At 59.8% G+C, this 16,402-nt stretch overlaps 1 protein-coding gene across 3 annotated transcripts in view; it reads right to left on the reverse strand.

The window, feature by feature from the left end:
• Positions 1-4,822: 4,822 nt before the first annotated feature.
• The window catches only part of KDM2A (lysine demethylase 2A), a 48,756-nt gene continuing 37,176 nt past the window's right edge, over positions 4,823-16,402 (reverse strand). For all 3 annotated transcript variants that reach the window (XM_030481507.1, XM_030481506.1, XM_030481508.1), the window contains 9 exons: positions 14,921-15,004; positions 12,535-12,801; positions 11,753-11,884; positions 11,584-11,673; positions 10,074-10,786; positions 8,846-9,009; positions 8,372-8,530; positions 8,002-8,217; positions 4,823-6,989 (listed from right to left, as the gene is read on the reverse strand). In XM_030481507.1, coding sequence (XP_030337367.1) covers positions 6,808-6,989; positions 8,002-8,217; positions 8,372-8,530; positions 8,846-9,009; positions 10,074-10,786; positions 11,584-11,673; positions 11,753-11,884; positions 12,535-12,801; positions 14,921-15,004 — 2,007 coding nt within the window. In that variant the 3' untranslated portion in view covers positions 4,823-6,807. The remainder of the gene's footprint in view (positions 6,990-8,001; positions 8,218-8,371; positions 8,531-8,845; positions 9,010-10,073; positions 10,787-11,583; positions 11,674-11,752; positions 11,885-12,534; positions 12,802-14,920; positions 15,005-16,402) is intronic.

Below are 16,402 nucleotides of genomic sequence, written 5' to 3' on the forward strand. Positions count from 1 at the left end.
AGTGGGGCAGGGGCACAGGGGTGCAGTGGGGTTGCAGCGGGGCAGGGGCACAGGGGTGCAGTGGTGCAGGGTTGCAGTGGGATTGCAGTGGGACAGGGGCACAGTGTTGCAGTGTGGTTGCAGTGGGGCAGGTGCACAGGAATGCAGTAGGGGTGCAGTGGTGCAGGGTTGTAGTGGGGTTGCAGTGGGGCAGGGACACAGTGTTGCAGTGTGGTTGCAGTGGGGCAGGGTTGCAGTGGGGTAGGGGCACAGGGGTGCAGTGGGGCAGGGTTGCAGTGGGGCAGGGGCACTGTGGAATGGCTGCCGTGGGGCGGACGTGCCCGGAAACCGCCGGAGCCGGCGGGAGGAAGTGAGAGGCGCTTCCTGCCCTGGACGGTTTGTGCTGGGGAAGTGCCGGGGGGGGGCCCATGGGGTTGTGTCACGCAGCCCCCAGCACCCTGCCACAGCCCCTCGGCTCCCCCAGGCCACACCAGGGGCAGAGGGGAGCAGCCACGGCCACTGTCACAAGTGCCACCAACCCACTGCCCTCCCCCAGTGCCCCCCCGTGTCTGTGGGTGTCCCCCTGTGCCCCCCACTCACCGATCTTCTGCGTGAAGATCTTGTCGAACGTCACCTCTCCCCGGTCCTCCAGGTACTTCTGCATGACGCTGCGGATGCTGGAGGGGGACATCGGAGGGGATCAGCACCCCCTGTGCCCCCCACATACACCCCCATGGACCCGCCATGCCCCTCCTCTCCCATGTCCCCATGTTTGCTGGCGTGTGCATCCTCCCATCTTGCGTGTGTCCCCCCCATGTGTGACACGCTGTGGCACCCCATTAGGGTCAGGCAGAGGGAGTCCCATACATTGGGGTCTATGGGAGGGTGGGGAGGGGGATACCCCCCAAAAACCCCTCTGTGGTGCCTGGCACTGAAGGCACAGGAGGGCAGCGGGGTCTGGCAGCGGGGATGTCTGTGCAGGGCTGTGTGTGTGTGTCAGGCTGTTGTGCAGGGCGCTGTGCCCCACACAGGGTGCTGTGCCCCACGCAGGGTGCTGTGCCCCACATAGGGGCAGTGCAGGCAGGGCGTGCAAAGGGAAGCTGTGATCAAGAAGGTGATGTGGGAGCACCACGGGGGGTGTGTGTGTGTGTGTGCACACGGAGGGCAGAGTCCTGTGCTGAGCCCTTCCGTGTGTGCGCTCATGTACACGGCGCGTGTAAACACACACACGGGTGTGTGTACGCGCCCCGGCACCGCACACACATACAGGTACATGTGTGTGCACGCACAGGTGTGCTGTGGGCACAGGGGGCACACACAGGCTGTGTGTCTGTGTCCATGTCTCCATGTACACACATGTGCCAGGCTCTGTGTGTGTGTGTGTGCACAGGCAGGTGCCCATGTACACACATGTACACACACGTACACACACGTACACACGTGTACACCCATGTACACCCAGGTACACCCAGGTACACCCGTGTACACCTGTGTACACACCCATACACCCATGTACACACCCATGTACACCCATGTACACACCCATACACCCATGTACACCCATGTACATATATGTACACACACATACACCCATGTACACACCCGTGTACATCCGTGTACACCCATGCACACACCCGTACACCCATGTACACACACATGTACACCCGTGTACACCCGTGTACACACACATACACCCAGGTACACACACGTACACACCCGTACACCCATGTACACACATGTACACACACACGTACACCCATGTACACACACATACACACACATACACCCTTGTACACTCCCGTACATCCATGTACACCCATGTACACCCATGTACACACACGCACACCCGTGCCCACCCCCGTACCGCCGTGCCCAGGGCTGCGGGTGCGAGCGTAGGGGGTGCCGGCGCGGGCCGGGGCGGGGTGAGGGGGTTCCCGGGAGCGGCGGGGCCTCACCTGGGCTCGGGCAGCAGGATCCTCTTGCTGGCGCGGGCGGCGGGCGCGGCGCGGCTCTTCTCCATGGCCATCAGGTAGCTCACGTCCGCCAGCACCGCCTCCAGGTCCGCCATCTTGCGCCGCGCCGCCGGACCCGCCGCCCACCACCACCGCGGCTACCGGACCGGACCCGGACCCCGACCCGGGCGGACCCGGAACCGGAACCGGGTCCCGGAACCGGAACCGGGACGTGTGCCACCACCCCCCACCCCCCCCACCACCCCCCCCCCGGTGCGGCGGCGGCGGCGGCGGCGGCGGCGGGGCTCAGCGCTGGGGGGGGACCATGGCGGGAGCGGCGCCTGAGGGAGCGCGTGCCCGTGCGCCTGCCGCCGCGGGGCGGGGCCGCTGCGGAGCCCCTCCCATCGCCCCGCCCACAGGGGCGTGGCCGAGACACCGGCGGGGGCGTGTGGGGTGATGGTGTGTGACGCGTGTGTGACATCATGTGTGTGTGACATCATGTGTGTGACATCATGCATGTGACGTGTGTGTGACATCATGTGTGTGTGACATCGTGTGTGTGATGTGTGTGACATCATGTGTGTGTGACATCTGTGTGTGACTGTGTGACATCATGTGTGTGACATCATGTGTGACGTGTGTGTGACATCATGTGTGTGACATCATGTGTGACGTGTGTGTGACATCATGTGTGTGATGTGTGTGTGACATCATGTGTGTGTGACATCATGCGTGTGATGTGTGTGTGACATCATGTGTGTGCGTGACATCTGTGTGTGTAACCATGTGACATCATGTGTGTGACATCATGTGTGACGTGTGTGTGACATCATATGCGTGACACTGTGTGATATGATGTCTGTGACATCGTGTGTGTGTGACATTGTGTGTGCGTATGACATGTGTGCGACATCATGTGTGTGTGACCTCATGTGTGTGACAGTGTCACATCCTGTGTGACACCATGTGTGTGACATCATGTCTGTGTGACATCATGTGTTTGACATCGTGTATGTGTGACTGTGACATCATGTCAGTGACGCATATGACATTGTGTGTGACACATGTATGACATTGTGTGACATTGTGTGTGTGTGTGACGGGTGTGTAACACTGTGTGTGACATTGTGTGTGTCACTGTGTGTCACTGCCTCTGTGTCACACTGTGTATGAACACCATGTGTGTGACACCGTGTGTGTGTCATGCCGAGCGTGACACTACGCATGTGTGACACCAATGCGACACTACATGCATGAACACCGCGTGCATGACCCCACGCGTGTCCCCGCACCTGCCACACTCTGTGTGTGTGTGTGTGACCACACATGACCGCCTAAGCCCGCACATGTGGCACCACGCAGCACCACGCGTGTCCCTGCAGGCGCTGCCACCACGTGTGACAGCCCCATCCCCGGTGGTCACTGGTGTGGGCTCGCAGCGCTGCTCCGGCCCCGCTCGCGGCATCTAAACCAGGAAGGAGAGGAAGAAATCCCTGTGGAATGCTGCCTGGCACATCCCTGTGCGTCTGATCCCAGCGTGGGCGCAGCCAGGAAACACCTTTGGCTTGGCCAACAACGGGAGATGGAGCCGGAGCCAGGCACGGAGCGGGCACGGGGAGATGCCTGCGCTCCCGGCCAGCATTCCATGCCTGCATTCCCTGCCTGCTCCCTGCCAGGGTGGGAACCGTGCTCCAACGCGGCTGCGGTGGAGAAGCAGCTCCCGGTTTTGGGATGAGCAGGGGAGCAGCAAAGCCCTCAGCTCCAGCAGCGCTGGAATCCGCTGGGAGCAAGTGGTGTTCCCAAGGGATGGGCAACAGCTTGGCACGGCCCAGGCTCATCGGTGGGGAAGGAGATGATGGGGATATGGAGATGGATGCCACCACCGTTCACTAGGGAATGATGGGGACATGGGGACAACTGTCACCGCCGTTCCCAAGGAGGTGATGAGGAGATGGATGCCACCACCATTCCCTAAGAGAGAATGGGGATATGGGGATGGCTGCCACCACCATTCCCCAGATGATGGGGACCTGGGAATAGCCCCCACCATTCCCTAGGGGATGATGGGGACACAGGGACAAGCGCCACCACCATTCCCTAGGGGATGATGGGGATGGCTGCCACCACTGCTCCTGACCCACCAGGGACACATGGATGCTATGACCCATCAGAGGAAGCTCCAGGAAATCCCTGCGAAGGGCCGGGAGCTCCAACCTCATCCCCTCCACTTCCCTCACGGACAAACAACGGGCAGAGCCGAGACACAGCATTTGGATCTTTTTCCTGATTTTTTTCTTTTCTCTTTTTGATTCCAAAAAAATCCCCCCCCCAAGAAACAAAATATTCCCCTTGGGAGGCTGGGATCTTCCCTCCCATCCCTGTGCTCATATGAGCAAAGATCCTCTCCAAACCCCACCATTGGAAAGGAAAATAAGGGAAAAACCAACCCAAAAGCCCCAATAAAATGGAATCAAAACCAATCCCTGGGCTCAGGGAATAAGAACCCCCCCAAACCCCAACCAAAAGCGACTGAGAGAGCAGCCAGACGTGGTTTGCTTTTTACCCTTAATGCTTACATTTAATTTTAAAGCACAAACATCAGAGATGGACTCTAAATCGCCAACAAAAAAATAGATATTTACAATATTTCTCCGAAGGGGGGGGTGGGGGGGGGAGGGAAGAGGGAAGGAAATTGGGAAGGGGGGAGGAAGAGGAGGGTGGGAATTGAAACGAAACCAAAACACAACCAAACCCTTTAAACAATGACTTTTTCTTGCAGGGGTTGTCTTGAGGGAGCAGTCCGGGTTGTTTTTTAAATCACTAAGTGATTGCTTTCTTCTTTTTTTATATATATAATTCTCTTCTTTCTTTTTTTTTTTTCTCTCTCTTCCTTATGGATTTTCCTCCCCCCTTTTGCCCAAGGAGTGGAAGGGGGATGAGGGTCACGCACCGGAGTCTCTCTGCAGCCACACGGGAGGAGGATGATGAAGGGGATACGGACCCTCCATCCAACCCCAACCATGGCCATGGTGGAGGATGTCCCTGCGCCCACCCGGCTCCGGCAGAGCTCGATCTCGGCCTGGAATTCTTTCTTTCTCGTTGCAAAAGAACTCAAAGAAACCCAACAAAAAACCCCAAAAAAACCTCAATCCAAAAGGAAAAAGAAAAGCTTGTGAGATTCCCGATGTCCTTCCCTTCCAAGGCAGGCTAAGGCAGGGTGGCCTCCGCTCTTCCTCACACCCGGAGCCGTGGTGGCTGCTCCGAGCCCTCCGGCTTCCCCCGCGGCACAACCCTCTCGTCCATCCGTGCATCCATCCCCCTTATCCAGCAGCCGGGAAGCGGAGGATGGATGGAGGCATCTCCTTCCTCCCTTATTGCTTCTGAAGCAGTGGGGACCCCCCCCCCTTGTTGGCCGTCATCGTCTCCAGGGCTGTGGGGGGGGTTATCGGGGGGGTGGCCAGGTTGTGCTATGGGGCCAGGCTTGGGGCCAGCAGGGTCCTGACACCAGGAGAGAGATGGGGAGCGTCCGGTCACAGGGAGGGAAATAAAATAGTCACACCCCCCCCCCCCAAAAAAAAAAAAAGAAGAAGATTCCAACCTTTTTTTTTTTTTCTTTTTTCTCTTTTTCGTGTGTGTCTTTTTTTGTCATTTTTTTTGTCGTCATTTGCTTGTTTTTGTTTGTTTTTTTTGTTTTTTTTTTTTTAAAGTGCAAAAAGCTCTCTGCTGCCCGAGAGAGACGTTCTTTGGACCGACCATTCATTGCAAAGGAAAAACGGCAGCTAAAAGTGGGGTTGGAGGGGGGGGGAAAGGAGAGAGGACAATGCAGCGGGGACATTCGTGCCAGTTCGGTCCCAGGCCACAGCGCCCTGGGTTAAGACAGAGCAGCCTTCACCCCCCCCCCCCACCCTTCCAACCATGGCCATGGTGGCCCCTAGAGTGCTTCATGATGCCGGGCCACGTGTAGAGGAGGTGGCGAGGAAGAGGAGGCAGCTCTTTGTCCTCCCCTCGTTCATGTGCTCACTCACCCCTGGCTGATGCTTCCCGAGTCCTCCCTGAGCTCTGGTGTACCTGTGGGGTGGCCCCTGCTCCGGCCCCGGCCATCACCTCGGTGCTGGGCTGCGGTGGGGACAGACGGTGCTCCGGGAAGGCTGGCGCTGGCCCGGAGTGGAAGCGCGTTGTCCCCCAGCCTCGCCTCCCCGGGCAGTGGGAAGAGCAGGATGCAAAGTGCCCCCCCTTGCTCCTGGCCGGTGCTGTGGGGCTCCTGTCCTCGCTTTCAGAGCCACCGGGATGCAGGAGAACGGTGGGAGAAGGAGGAGGTTGGATCCCAGCCCCTGCAGCCGGACGAAGGGACCCGCGATGGGGCTGAGAGCGCAGGGGCAAGCGATGAGCTGGTGGTGGCACGGAGGGGGACGTTTCATTCCAGCTCTGCTCCCGCTTCCTCGGAGAGACCTTGACCCTCAAGCTTTGTGCTAACGGGGAAGTGACAAAGTGTTTCAAGGCAAGGAGACGACGGGGAGAAGGGGAAAAGCTGGGGGGGTAGGGGGGGGAAGAGGGTGCCCCATTTCTCTGCACAGAGATCTCTGTTACAACCTCCACCTTGGGAGCGGCCAGCCTCCGGGCTGAGGCTCCCTGCCATGTGCCCGTTCCTCCTCTGGTACTGGCCAGCCTTGGCGGGACATCTTCATCGGCAGAAGTCCCGGGGGAGGAGGAGGAGGAAGGACGATGGAGCGAGGCCAGCAGCGGCCCTGCCTGCCGAGTCCGGTGGGAAGCAGCGGCAGGACACGGAGGGCAAGGATGGGGATGTGGAGGAGCGGCTCTCCGAAAGGGGTGGGATGGGCTCTTTTTCCTTCTCCTCAGTCTGCCCCGGGGAGGGTCTCTAGCTGATTTTTTGGATCAGCTTCTCATCGGACAGGCAGTAGAGGCTGTTGATGGACAGGTCCGAGATGAAGTGCTCACAGGCTTTGCGGGTGATCTGTTTGCAACCTCGCAGGTCAATGAGGGTGACGTTGGAGATGCGGCGCAGGTAGAGCAAGGCCTGGTCCGTCAGCTTATTGCAGCCTGGAGAGGGGAGACGAGAGGAAGAGTGAGTTGAGCTCTCACGTCAGGATGGAAGGAGGACAACAGCAAAGTCCAGCCAGGGCATCTTTGGACGAGCAAAACCCAGGGAGACCGGCAAGTTTGCTACTGACACCAAGCTATGTGGTGCTGTCGACACGCTGGAGGGAAGGGATGGGATCCAGAGAGACCTGGACAGGCTGGAGAGGTGGGACCATGTGAACCTCATGGAGGTCAACAAGGCCAAGTGCTAGGTTCTGCTCATGGCACAGCTACAGGTCAGGCAGAGAAGTGATTCAGAGGAGGCCTGAGAAGGGCCTGGGGGTGTTGGGTGAGGAGAAGCTCCCCATGACCTGGCTTCAGTGTGCGCTTGAGTCCAGAACCCCCCCGTGTGCTGGGCTGCACCCCCAGAGCGTGAGCAGCAGGTCAGGGAGGGGATTCTCCCCCTCTGCTGTGCCCTGGGGAGACCCCACTTGCAGCACAGTGTGCAGTTCTGGGGTCCTCAACATCAGGAGGACATGGAGCTGTTGGAGCAAACCCAGAGGAGGCCACGAGGATGATCAGGGGCTGGAGCACCTCCCGTATGGAGCCAGGCTGAGAACATTGGGGCTGCTCAGCCTGGAGAAGAGAAGCTGCTGGAGACCTCAGAGCAGCTTCCAGTGTCTGAAGGGGGCTACAAGGATGCTGGAGAGGGACCTTCATCAGGGACTGGAGCGAAAGGACAAGGGGTGACGGGTTCAAACCGAAACAGGGAGGAATTAGGTGGGATAAAAGGAAGCTCTTCCCTGTGAGGGTGCTGAGGCGCTGGCACAGGGTGCCCAGAGAAGCTGTGGCTGCCCCATCCCTGGCAGTGTTCAAGGCCAGGTTGGACACAGGGGCTTGGAGCAACCTGCTCTAGTGGAAGGTGTCCCTGCCCGTGGCAGGGGTTGGATGAGCTTTAAGCTCCCTCCCAACCCAACCCAACCCATTCCATGACTCTCTGACCAGCCCGTGCCACCCAGAGCAGGGAACCCACCTGCCATGTTGAGCTCGGTGAGGGAGTTGCGTGTGGAAGAGCCCATGGCCGTGAGGAGATTGGCCGACTGGTCCGTAAGGTGGTTGCAGTGGCTGAGGTCGAGGCGGGAGAGCAGGGGCATGTGGCGGATGATCAGCCGCAGCGTGGCGTCCGTGATGTCCAGCCCGGCGAGCCGGAAATCAATCATGTTCCGGAGCTTGCTGCGATTGTCCTGACCTGCAACGGGAGAGGAGAAGCTGAGCACGGACTATCCCACCCGGCTGCGCTGGGGTATTCCAGATCCAGCATCGCCTCCCTGCTCTGCGCCCAGCATGTCACCCTCCTCCAGCTCCCCGCAGCCATAGGGAGCTCACCATCAGCAACAGCTTACTGGGTTTGTCTGTTGGAGGCGTGAGTAGATCCCGGATCTGAGGGTCCTTGATTCCTACTGCCCACCGAAGATCGAGGGTCCTGAGAAGGGGGCAGCTGGAGGTACTGAGAGCACAGACCGCAGACCAGGAACAGCCCGCTAAGATGAGGTCTTTCAGGCCTGACGGGAGAAGGGAACAAGTCAGACAGGCTTGGTTAGCTCCGAGGCATCCCAGATCTCATCCCTTTGTTTTCCAAGCACAGGAAGAAGCAGCTCCTCTCCCTGCCTGGGTTGGGACGGGGAGCTGGGCTCTCTGATGGTGAGCAGCAGGAAACCACATCGCTATGGGCTGCATCCTGGGTGATGGGATGCAGGCACCAGGGTGTTCTCCAGCTGATGAGGGTACCAGGGTGTCTCCCGCTGTGCTCCAGCCATCAGGAAGCCTGGGAGCAGGCTGACGGCACGGATAGGGACCCCATCCCATCCCACCCTCACCTGGAAGCCTGTTGACGAGCCACGTGAGCTGTTTTTTGGAGATATTGGTCCAGCTGAGGTCGAGGCTGACGGGCTGTCGTTTGATGATGCCGCTCAGCGCCTGCGGGGTGATGGACTTGCACCGGCTCAAATCGATCTTTGTCCACAATCTCTTGTCACAGCACCTGGGGGACAAGGACAAGGTGAGCCCCGTGGGACGAGAGATGACAGCCAGTGGGTTGCCCAGCTTCAGGGAGGAGGAGCCCAGCCCTGGTGTGGCCTCAGACGCAGAATAAGGCTCCTCTGTCTGGCGTCCCCAACACATGAAGAGGGTGCTGAGGGTGTCCAGCCATAGAGGGACACCCAAAACAACTCCAGCAGGGTTTTGCCGCCACATAACAAGACTGGGAGTCGCAGCTCTGCCTGTTTGCCCCCTCCTGGGTGCTCCTCCTGCCAGGGCAAAAATCTCAAGCATCCTTGCTCCCAGCAGGCGAAACGCTCAGCCTGGTTCCACCCCATGGCTTTGACAGTGCTTTGCTGCTGTGCCAGGAACTGCAACAGAGCCTGGAGGTGGTTTCTTCTCCCACGGGAACTTGGGGAGACCCAGGAATTGATGGCAGCTCAGCTGTGCTTCTGAAGGTGCCACATCAGTGAGGGGAGAGAGGATGCTCTCCTCCAGCCATCACACACCACCATTCCCACCCACTGCTCATCAAAGTGGGCCGGTCCTTTCCCATCGTGCCATTCCTGCTGCTCAGCAGTTAGAAACCTCCCAGTTTCCAGTCTGTTCCCAAGCCCTCCATCCACAGCTGTCCCTGTGCCAGCATTGTCTTCTGGGCCCGCTGCCCCCCCCCCAAGGCATTTCCAGCCAGTAAACCCATTCCCCGCCTCAGCCTGCCCTCCCCTGCCTGCTGGGAAGCAGGAGACAGGGAAGGACAAGGGCAGCGGGCGAGGAAAGGGCATCAGCACCTTGCAAGGACACGGGTGCTCAGGTGACAGCACAGCCTGCCGCCACCTCCCAACAGAGGGGACAAGAGGAAGGCAGAAGGGGACAATAGAGACCACTGCACATATGGCAGAGACAAGAGCCAGCAGGGTCTGAGCAGTGCAACACTGCCTGGGATGTGCCTTTGCAAAGGGAGGACACGGATTCGAGATCCCTTCTCCCCTTCCCACATGGCCAGATGCCTGGTGGCGGGATGAGGACCATGCGCTGTCCTTTCCTTCCCCTCCCTGTCCCCACACTCACCACTTGTACCAGGTCTTGCACACCCGCATGCACTCGCAGAGCTCCCTGCGGGTGAGGTAGCGGAACACTGACATCCACACCTCGCGCTGCATGCAGCTCTCGTCGCCCTCCTGCGCCCGGCCCCCTCGGCCATTGAGCCGGGCCGCCCCCCCTTCCTCCGCGTTCTCGTCCTCCTCTTCCTCTTCCTCCTCATCCTCCTCGGCGGCCGCTTCCTCCTCACCCCCGCCCCGCAGGGGCATCCTGGTGGGTGCGTGACGCATGACCACGCGTGGCGAGTGCTGCAGGTTGGTGGAGGAAGCCGTGATGGCTTGCAGCTTGGGGACGATAGAAGTGCCGTGGACGTCTTTGGTGGGGCGTTGGAGCGTCACGGTGAGGTAGGAGCCGTGTAGCTTGGCCTTCTCCACCTCCGACAGCTCCTTCTTGCCGCTGGGGTTGTTCTCCTTCTCCCTCACCATGGTTCTCTCGGTGGCCTGGAGCCGCAGCAGTTGCCGCCGCTTGAAGCGCTCGTCTCTGCTGGCGCTGTGGTGGTCGCTGGGGCCGGCTCCTGGGGACGAGCGGGTCACCATGCCTCGAGGTGATGCTGGGTCGTGGATCAGCTGCAGCATTGGGGTGGGAGAGTTGGGAGGGGGGGTCAGGGGCTCCTCGCAGCTCCGCAGGGGCCGCAGCACCTTGGCTTGCGCCGTGTCGTCGTCGCTCTCCTCCACCTTCCGCTTCTGCGGGGAGGAAGGGTGGCAGGTTAGTGGGGATGGAGCCTGCGGTGGGGCTGGGGAATGCATCCCCCTTCTCCTGGGTAACATCATGGTGCTGGCAGTACCACCAGGACCAGAGTCCACCCACAGCAGCAACCAACATCTTCCTTCTCCCTTCACAAACGGGGTGTCCCTGAGGTTGGGGGTGGCTCCTACAAACCCCTGCCTCTTGCAGCAGCAGCTCTGAGGATCACAGCTCAGCACAAGGCACCGTGGGGACAAGGGGTGCTCACTGCATCTGCATGAAGTGTTGGGCAACCCAGGAACTGGGGAGATGTGCACCCTAAAGCATGGACATCACCAGGAGAAGATGCCCCAGGGGGGCTGCTCCCTGCCTGGCTTGCCTTAGCTGCTGCACTTCCATCCACAGTGGTTCTATAGGTGATGCAGCAGCCATAGGGCAGTGTCCTGGGCAGCGCTGGCAGCCACCAGCTGCCACCACACACAGTCACTTGCTGGCTCCAGAGGAACCCGTCTGTGCCTGCTGCTTCTGCAGGAGCCTGTCCTTGGCCTGCTGATGGGCTCACTGTGAGCCAGGGACAAAGAGCTGGGGGCTGACAGCTCAACCCCCTGCAACACCCCAGGCCCAGACTACAGCAAGAGGCTGCCAGGCCCCCAGTGACCCCACTGTCACTCACTGCTGCCCAAATGGTGCCCTGGATTGCAGCCCACCCCCGTTGAACACTGCCCATCCCCTAGCAGGATGCAATGGGATGGAGGACACGCATCCTTGCCCTGCCACAGCACAGCTTGCTTCCTACCTGTCCCTTCTCTGCGTCGTCACCCTGGTAGCACTTGGGGCACTCCCAGCAGTTGGGGAGCTCATCGTTGAGCAGCCCTTCCCCATCCATCTGCAAAGAGAAGCGGGCAGTCAGCAGCAGGCCTTCCCCACAGCCAAGCCCCCTCCGCTCTGGCCCCCCTGCAGCTCACCTGCAGGCAGCCAGGGTGAACAATCTCATTGCAGATGCAGCATTCCATGAGCTTCTTCTCAAAGTCCTGCGAGTCCTCGTTCTGATCCACCTCCCCACAAAGTGCACACGTGACCGAGTGAGGCAGCCTGGGCTACAAAGGAAAGCAGGGGTGAAACCAGGGCAAGGTGAGACAGCTTTCCCCCTTTCCTCCTCCTCTCCCTCATTGCTTGAATCATGGGGAAGGAGCCAACTATCCCCCAGGAATCAAGTTCTGTAGAATCATAGTATGGTTTGTGCTGGAAAGGACCATAAGATAATACAGTTCCAACTCCCTGCCATGGGCAGGGACACCTCACCCTAGACCATGTTGCCCAAGGCTCTGTCCAACCTGGCCTTGAACACTGCCAGGGATGGAGCATTTACCACTTCTCTGGGCAACCCATTCCAGTGCCTCAGCACCCTCACAGTAAAGAACTTCTTCCTTATATCTAACCTGAACTTCCCCTGTTTCAGTCTGAACCCATCACCCCTTGTCCTATCACTCCAGTCCCTGATGAAGGTCCCTCTCCAGCATCCTTGTAGCCCCTTCAGACATTGGAAGCTGCTCCGAGGTCTCCACGCAGCTTCTCTTCTCCAGGCTGAACAGCCCCAGTGTTCTCAGCCTGGCTCCATACGGGAGCTGCTCCAGCCCCTGGTTATCCTCGTGGCCTCCTCTGCTCACTGCCCTCCTCTGCCTGACCCTGCTTGACCACACAGACTTCCCAGCGGACTTCACAGCACAGGATGAGGCCGCAGACTCACCGCCAAGCATTGCCGGAGGACACAGGACTGCTTCATGCGGCCGGGGCCACCAAACTTCTTCATGTCCCTGCAGTAGTGGCACATGCCACACTCGCCCTGCATGCAGGCCTTGCACTTTCGGCACCGCACCCGCCTCCGCCGGGCGCCGGACACGATGGGAGACACCGTGGACCTGACGGGTGTCGGGCGAGGGGTTGGCTTCATGGTGTGTGGCTTGGTGATGGGGATGGTGGGCAGGCGCACCCTCAGCCGGGCCTGGAGCTTTAGCTGGCAAGAGCAATGGAGAAGGAAGTGGTATGAGAGGGGAGCTGCATTCAGCTTGGATCAGAACGCCTCTGATCCGCATAACGTGACAGCAGCCCTGCTCCATCACCTCTCTGCAGACAAAGGAGCCTGTATCATGCTCCAGCACGCCCCAAGCCAAGAGCTCTCCTTCCTCCCACCCCCCCATCAGGAGTCAGAAATGGGTCTCAAAAGGGCTGCTGAGTCTCAAAAGGGGTGTTTCAGTAGCAGTCACTCTTGTCTTCTGAGGCAAGGAATGACAAAGTCCATCCAGGCAGCCAGAAAGGTTGTCCTTGATCCATGCTGCCCCTCTGCAGCTGCGCAAGGGGACAGGGCTCAGCTCCGATGTGACAGCTCTGGTCACTCTTTCATATAATCCCAGAGTGGTTTAGGATGAAGGGACCTTAAAGCTCATCCAGTTCCAACCCCCTGCCCCGGGCAGGGACACCTTCCACTAGAGCAGGTTGCTCCAAGCCCCTATGTCCAACCTGGCCTTGAACACTGCCAGGGATGGGGCAGCCACAGCTTCTCTGGGCACCCTGTGCCAGCGCCTCAGCACCCTCACAGGGAAGAGCTTCTGCCTCAGAGCTCATCTCAATCTCCCCTCTGGCAGGTTAAAGCCATTCCCCTTGGCCTGTCCCTACAGGCCCTTGTCCAAAGCCCCTCTCCAGGTCTCCTGGAGCCCCTTTAGGCACTGGAGCTGCTCTAAGGTGTCCCCTTCAGGAGCCTTCTCTTCTCCAGGCTGCCCCAGCCCAGCTCTCTCAGCCTGGCTCCAGAGCAGAGCTGCTCCAGCCCTCGCAGCAGCTCCGGGGCCTCCTCTGGCCTCACTCCAACAACTCCACGTCCTTCTTGTGCTGTTGCCCCTGGTACAGGGCTGCAGGGGGGGTCTCCCCAGAGTGGAATAGAGGGAGAAAATCTCCTCCCTCAACCTGCTGGTCACACTCCACAAGCTCAAGGTGCACTGGGAACACCCGAGCACCCCTGTTTACAGCTGTAGCATCCTTCCATGATCGACCTGCTGTGCTGTGCACACCACAACTGATGGGCTTGGAGAAGGGCAGGCACCCAAAACAACCCAGCACAAAGACAGGATCAGGGATGTGCCAAGCATCTGAGCGCTGCATCCAAAGCGTGCAGCCATCTTCAGGTCTTTTCTCCCAGAAAAGCTTCCTGAGATCCTCGTGCTGCTCGGGGACCAGCAAATCCCTCTGGATCCTCTTGGGCAGGGCTGGCAGGCAGAGACAGGCACCTCCAACCCAAGAGGGCTGTTGGTCTCCATCCTACCCGGTGTGATGGGGTCCGGCTCTTCCCATATGCCTGCCCATGAGCCTGTCTCCTGGCAGGAAGGAAGCAGTGCCCTACAGGAGCCATTCTGGTGGGCTATGGGAAGGCAGCCTGCAGAGGGGAAGTCCAAGAGGACAATGGCTGCTCTTTGCCTCTGTCTGCTCATCTGTAGCCCAGCTTTGGAGCACAGCAGTGGAGAGAAGGGCGGAAAGGTCCCTTTCCTTGCTCTCTCTGCAGGTAGAGACCCCCGGGAGGGAGCTGCCTTGCTTGGGGTTACAAGAGCCAATGCTACAGCACAGCAGCATGCTGGCAGGGCAGGGACCCAAGGGACACGCTCACCCAGCAGTGAAAGGCTGGGCAGGCAGGGTTGATGCTGACCATCATCCCTTCACCTTGCCCTTCATCCCTCAGGGGATACAACAGGGATATGTTCCCCTGACACACAACATTACTCATACCACCCCGCGTTGGGCCAGAGAGCTGCTGGAGAGTGCCCTTTAGAGGATCACCCTTCCATCAACAGCAGGGCTCCAGCTCCTCAGAGCACAACTGAAGGAGCTGGGGCTGACCCAGTGACCACCCACTGGCTGAGCTGGGGCAACCAGCACGGTGGGAGACCTCCACCACTGCCCACAAACAAAGTGCTGTGGAGCTGGTTGCACCCCATTGCCTGCCCTGGCACTGCTCCCTTTCCACCCACTGGCCTGGCCTCCAGAGGCAGGTACGGAAGTGGTGCCACCACGTCCCATCTCGACCAAGGGCATGTCATCAGCTCAACCACATGCGATACCCACCCAGGTCCCCTCCCTGCAGCTCCTACCTTATCTCTCTTGGGCCACTGGACGATGGGGATGCCTGTAAGTGCCAGTTTGGGGTCGCTGTTCGCGTACTCTTCTAGCAGCAGCTAATGGAGGGAGATGGGGAGAAGCAAAGAGACAAAAAGCACAGGTATGAGTAGAATGAAACAAGCGAGGCGGGCTCTGTCCTGATGCCAACGTGCTTCCAAGAAGGCTGGGAAGGAGCCGTCCCCATCCCCATCCCACCCCCGCCAGCAGCGATCCCTCCCCACACCACACAGACAAGCTCTGTCGAGTCGATCTGCACCAGCGCTTTCATCAACTGCATTTCAGCCCCGAGGCCCCGCGCTGCGCGGGGGTAGGGGAGGAAAGTGTGTGCCAAGCTTCTGCAATCCATTGGGATTTACAGGGGAGGATTCACGAGGGTCAGTCCTCATCTGTTCCCCCTGCATGCGGTAGCTGGAGGGTGCAGCGGTGGCAGGATGTGGTGCCCCAGCAGCCCCTCCACAGCCTGGCACAAGCTGTGGGGAGCCAAGAGCTTCTCTCCTGCATTGCCTCAGGGTTTGGCATTAACATGAGAGATGCCTCAGCACCCACCGGATGGGCAGGCTGCCCTGCAGGCACCATCGCTCCGGCTGGATGGGTGCTCCCAACCTCCATTTCAAACCCCCCCATCCATCACCCCCCACTCCCCGCATCCATTCCCCACCGAATTTTGGTGCTTTATTTACTTGGCGTTGCCATGGCTACGCTGGCAGGAACCTCCTGCCTGCATCCCGGGGTGCTGCTTCCCGCTGCCAGGCATGGCCCCGGCCGGTGCCCCCCGCGGGGTGTCCGGCTCTGGGTGGGTGGGAGGGGTGGGGGGTATCCAAGCCCCCTGCTCCAGCCTGGCTTTCCGGTGTTCCCCCCCTCCTCCTCGGGTGGCTGCGGGAGGCAGGAAACTGCTGCAGCCTCCCCCTCCGCTCCCCTGCTGCCTACAGACTTTCTGCCTCCCCCCAGCCTTTCCCATGAGCACACGCTGAAAGGAAAGGTCAGGGGCTGGGGGCTCACATATAAATATATATAAATACATATAAATACATATAAAAATATATATATATAATCTAGATATCACACACACATGGGCAGGGAACCGCAGCCTCCCCCTGCCTGGGGCACTGTGGGGGTGCTGCTGGTGGTTCAAGCACGTTTCCAGCCATGGGGGTCCCAAGGGGCTGTTGGAGGTGGGGGGAACCCGGGTGCTGCAGCTGCATCCGGGGTGGATGAAAGCCCCCTTGTCCCCTCTTCTGCCCATGGGGACAAGCAGCGGGGACCCTGCGAGCGCACCGCATGCATCCCCCAGCCGGAACGTGGTACCCGGAGGAAGGGGAGAGGAGAGGTGAGCCCAAGCACCAGCCAGGGACCCCCCCATGGAAACAGGGGTTCCACCCCCACGGTCCCCTCCCAGCCTGGCTTGTGCCGAGCGCATCCCAGTGTCCCCTCCCCGTCCCACGAGCGTTGCCAAC

Source organism: Strigops habroptila, chromosome 4 (assembly GCF_004027225.2).
Source record: "Strigops habroptila isolate Jane chromosome 4, bStrHab1.2.pri, whole genome shotgun sequence".
Lineage (NCBI taxonomy): Eukaryota > Metazoa > Chordata > Aves > Psittaciformes > Psittacidae > Strigops > Strigops habroptila.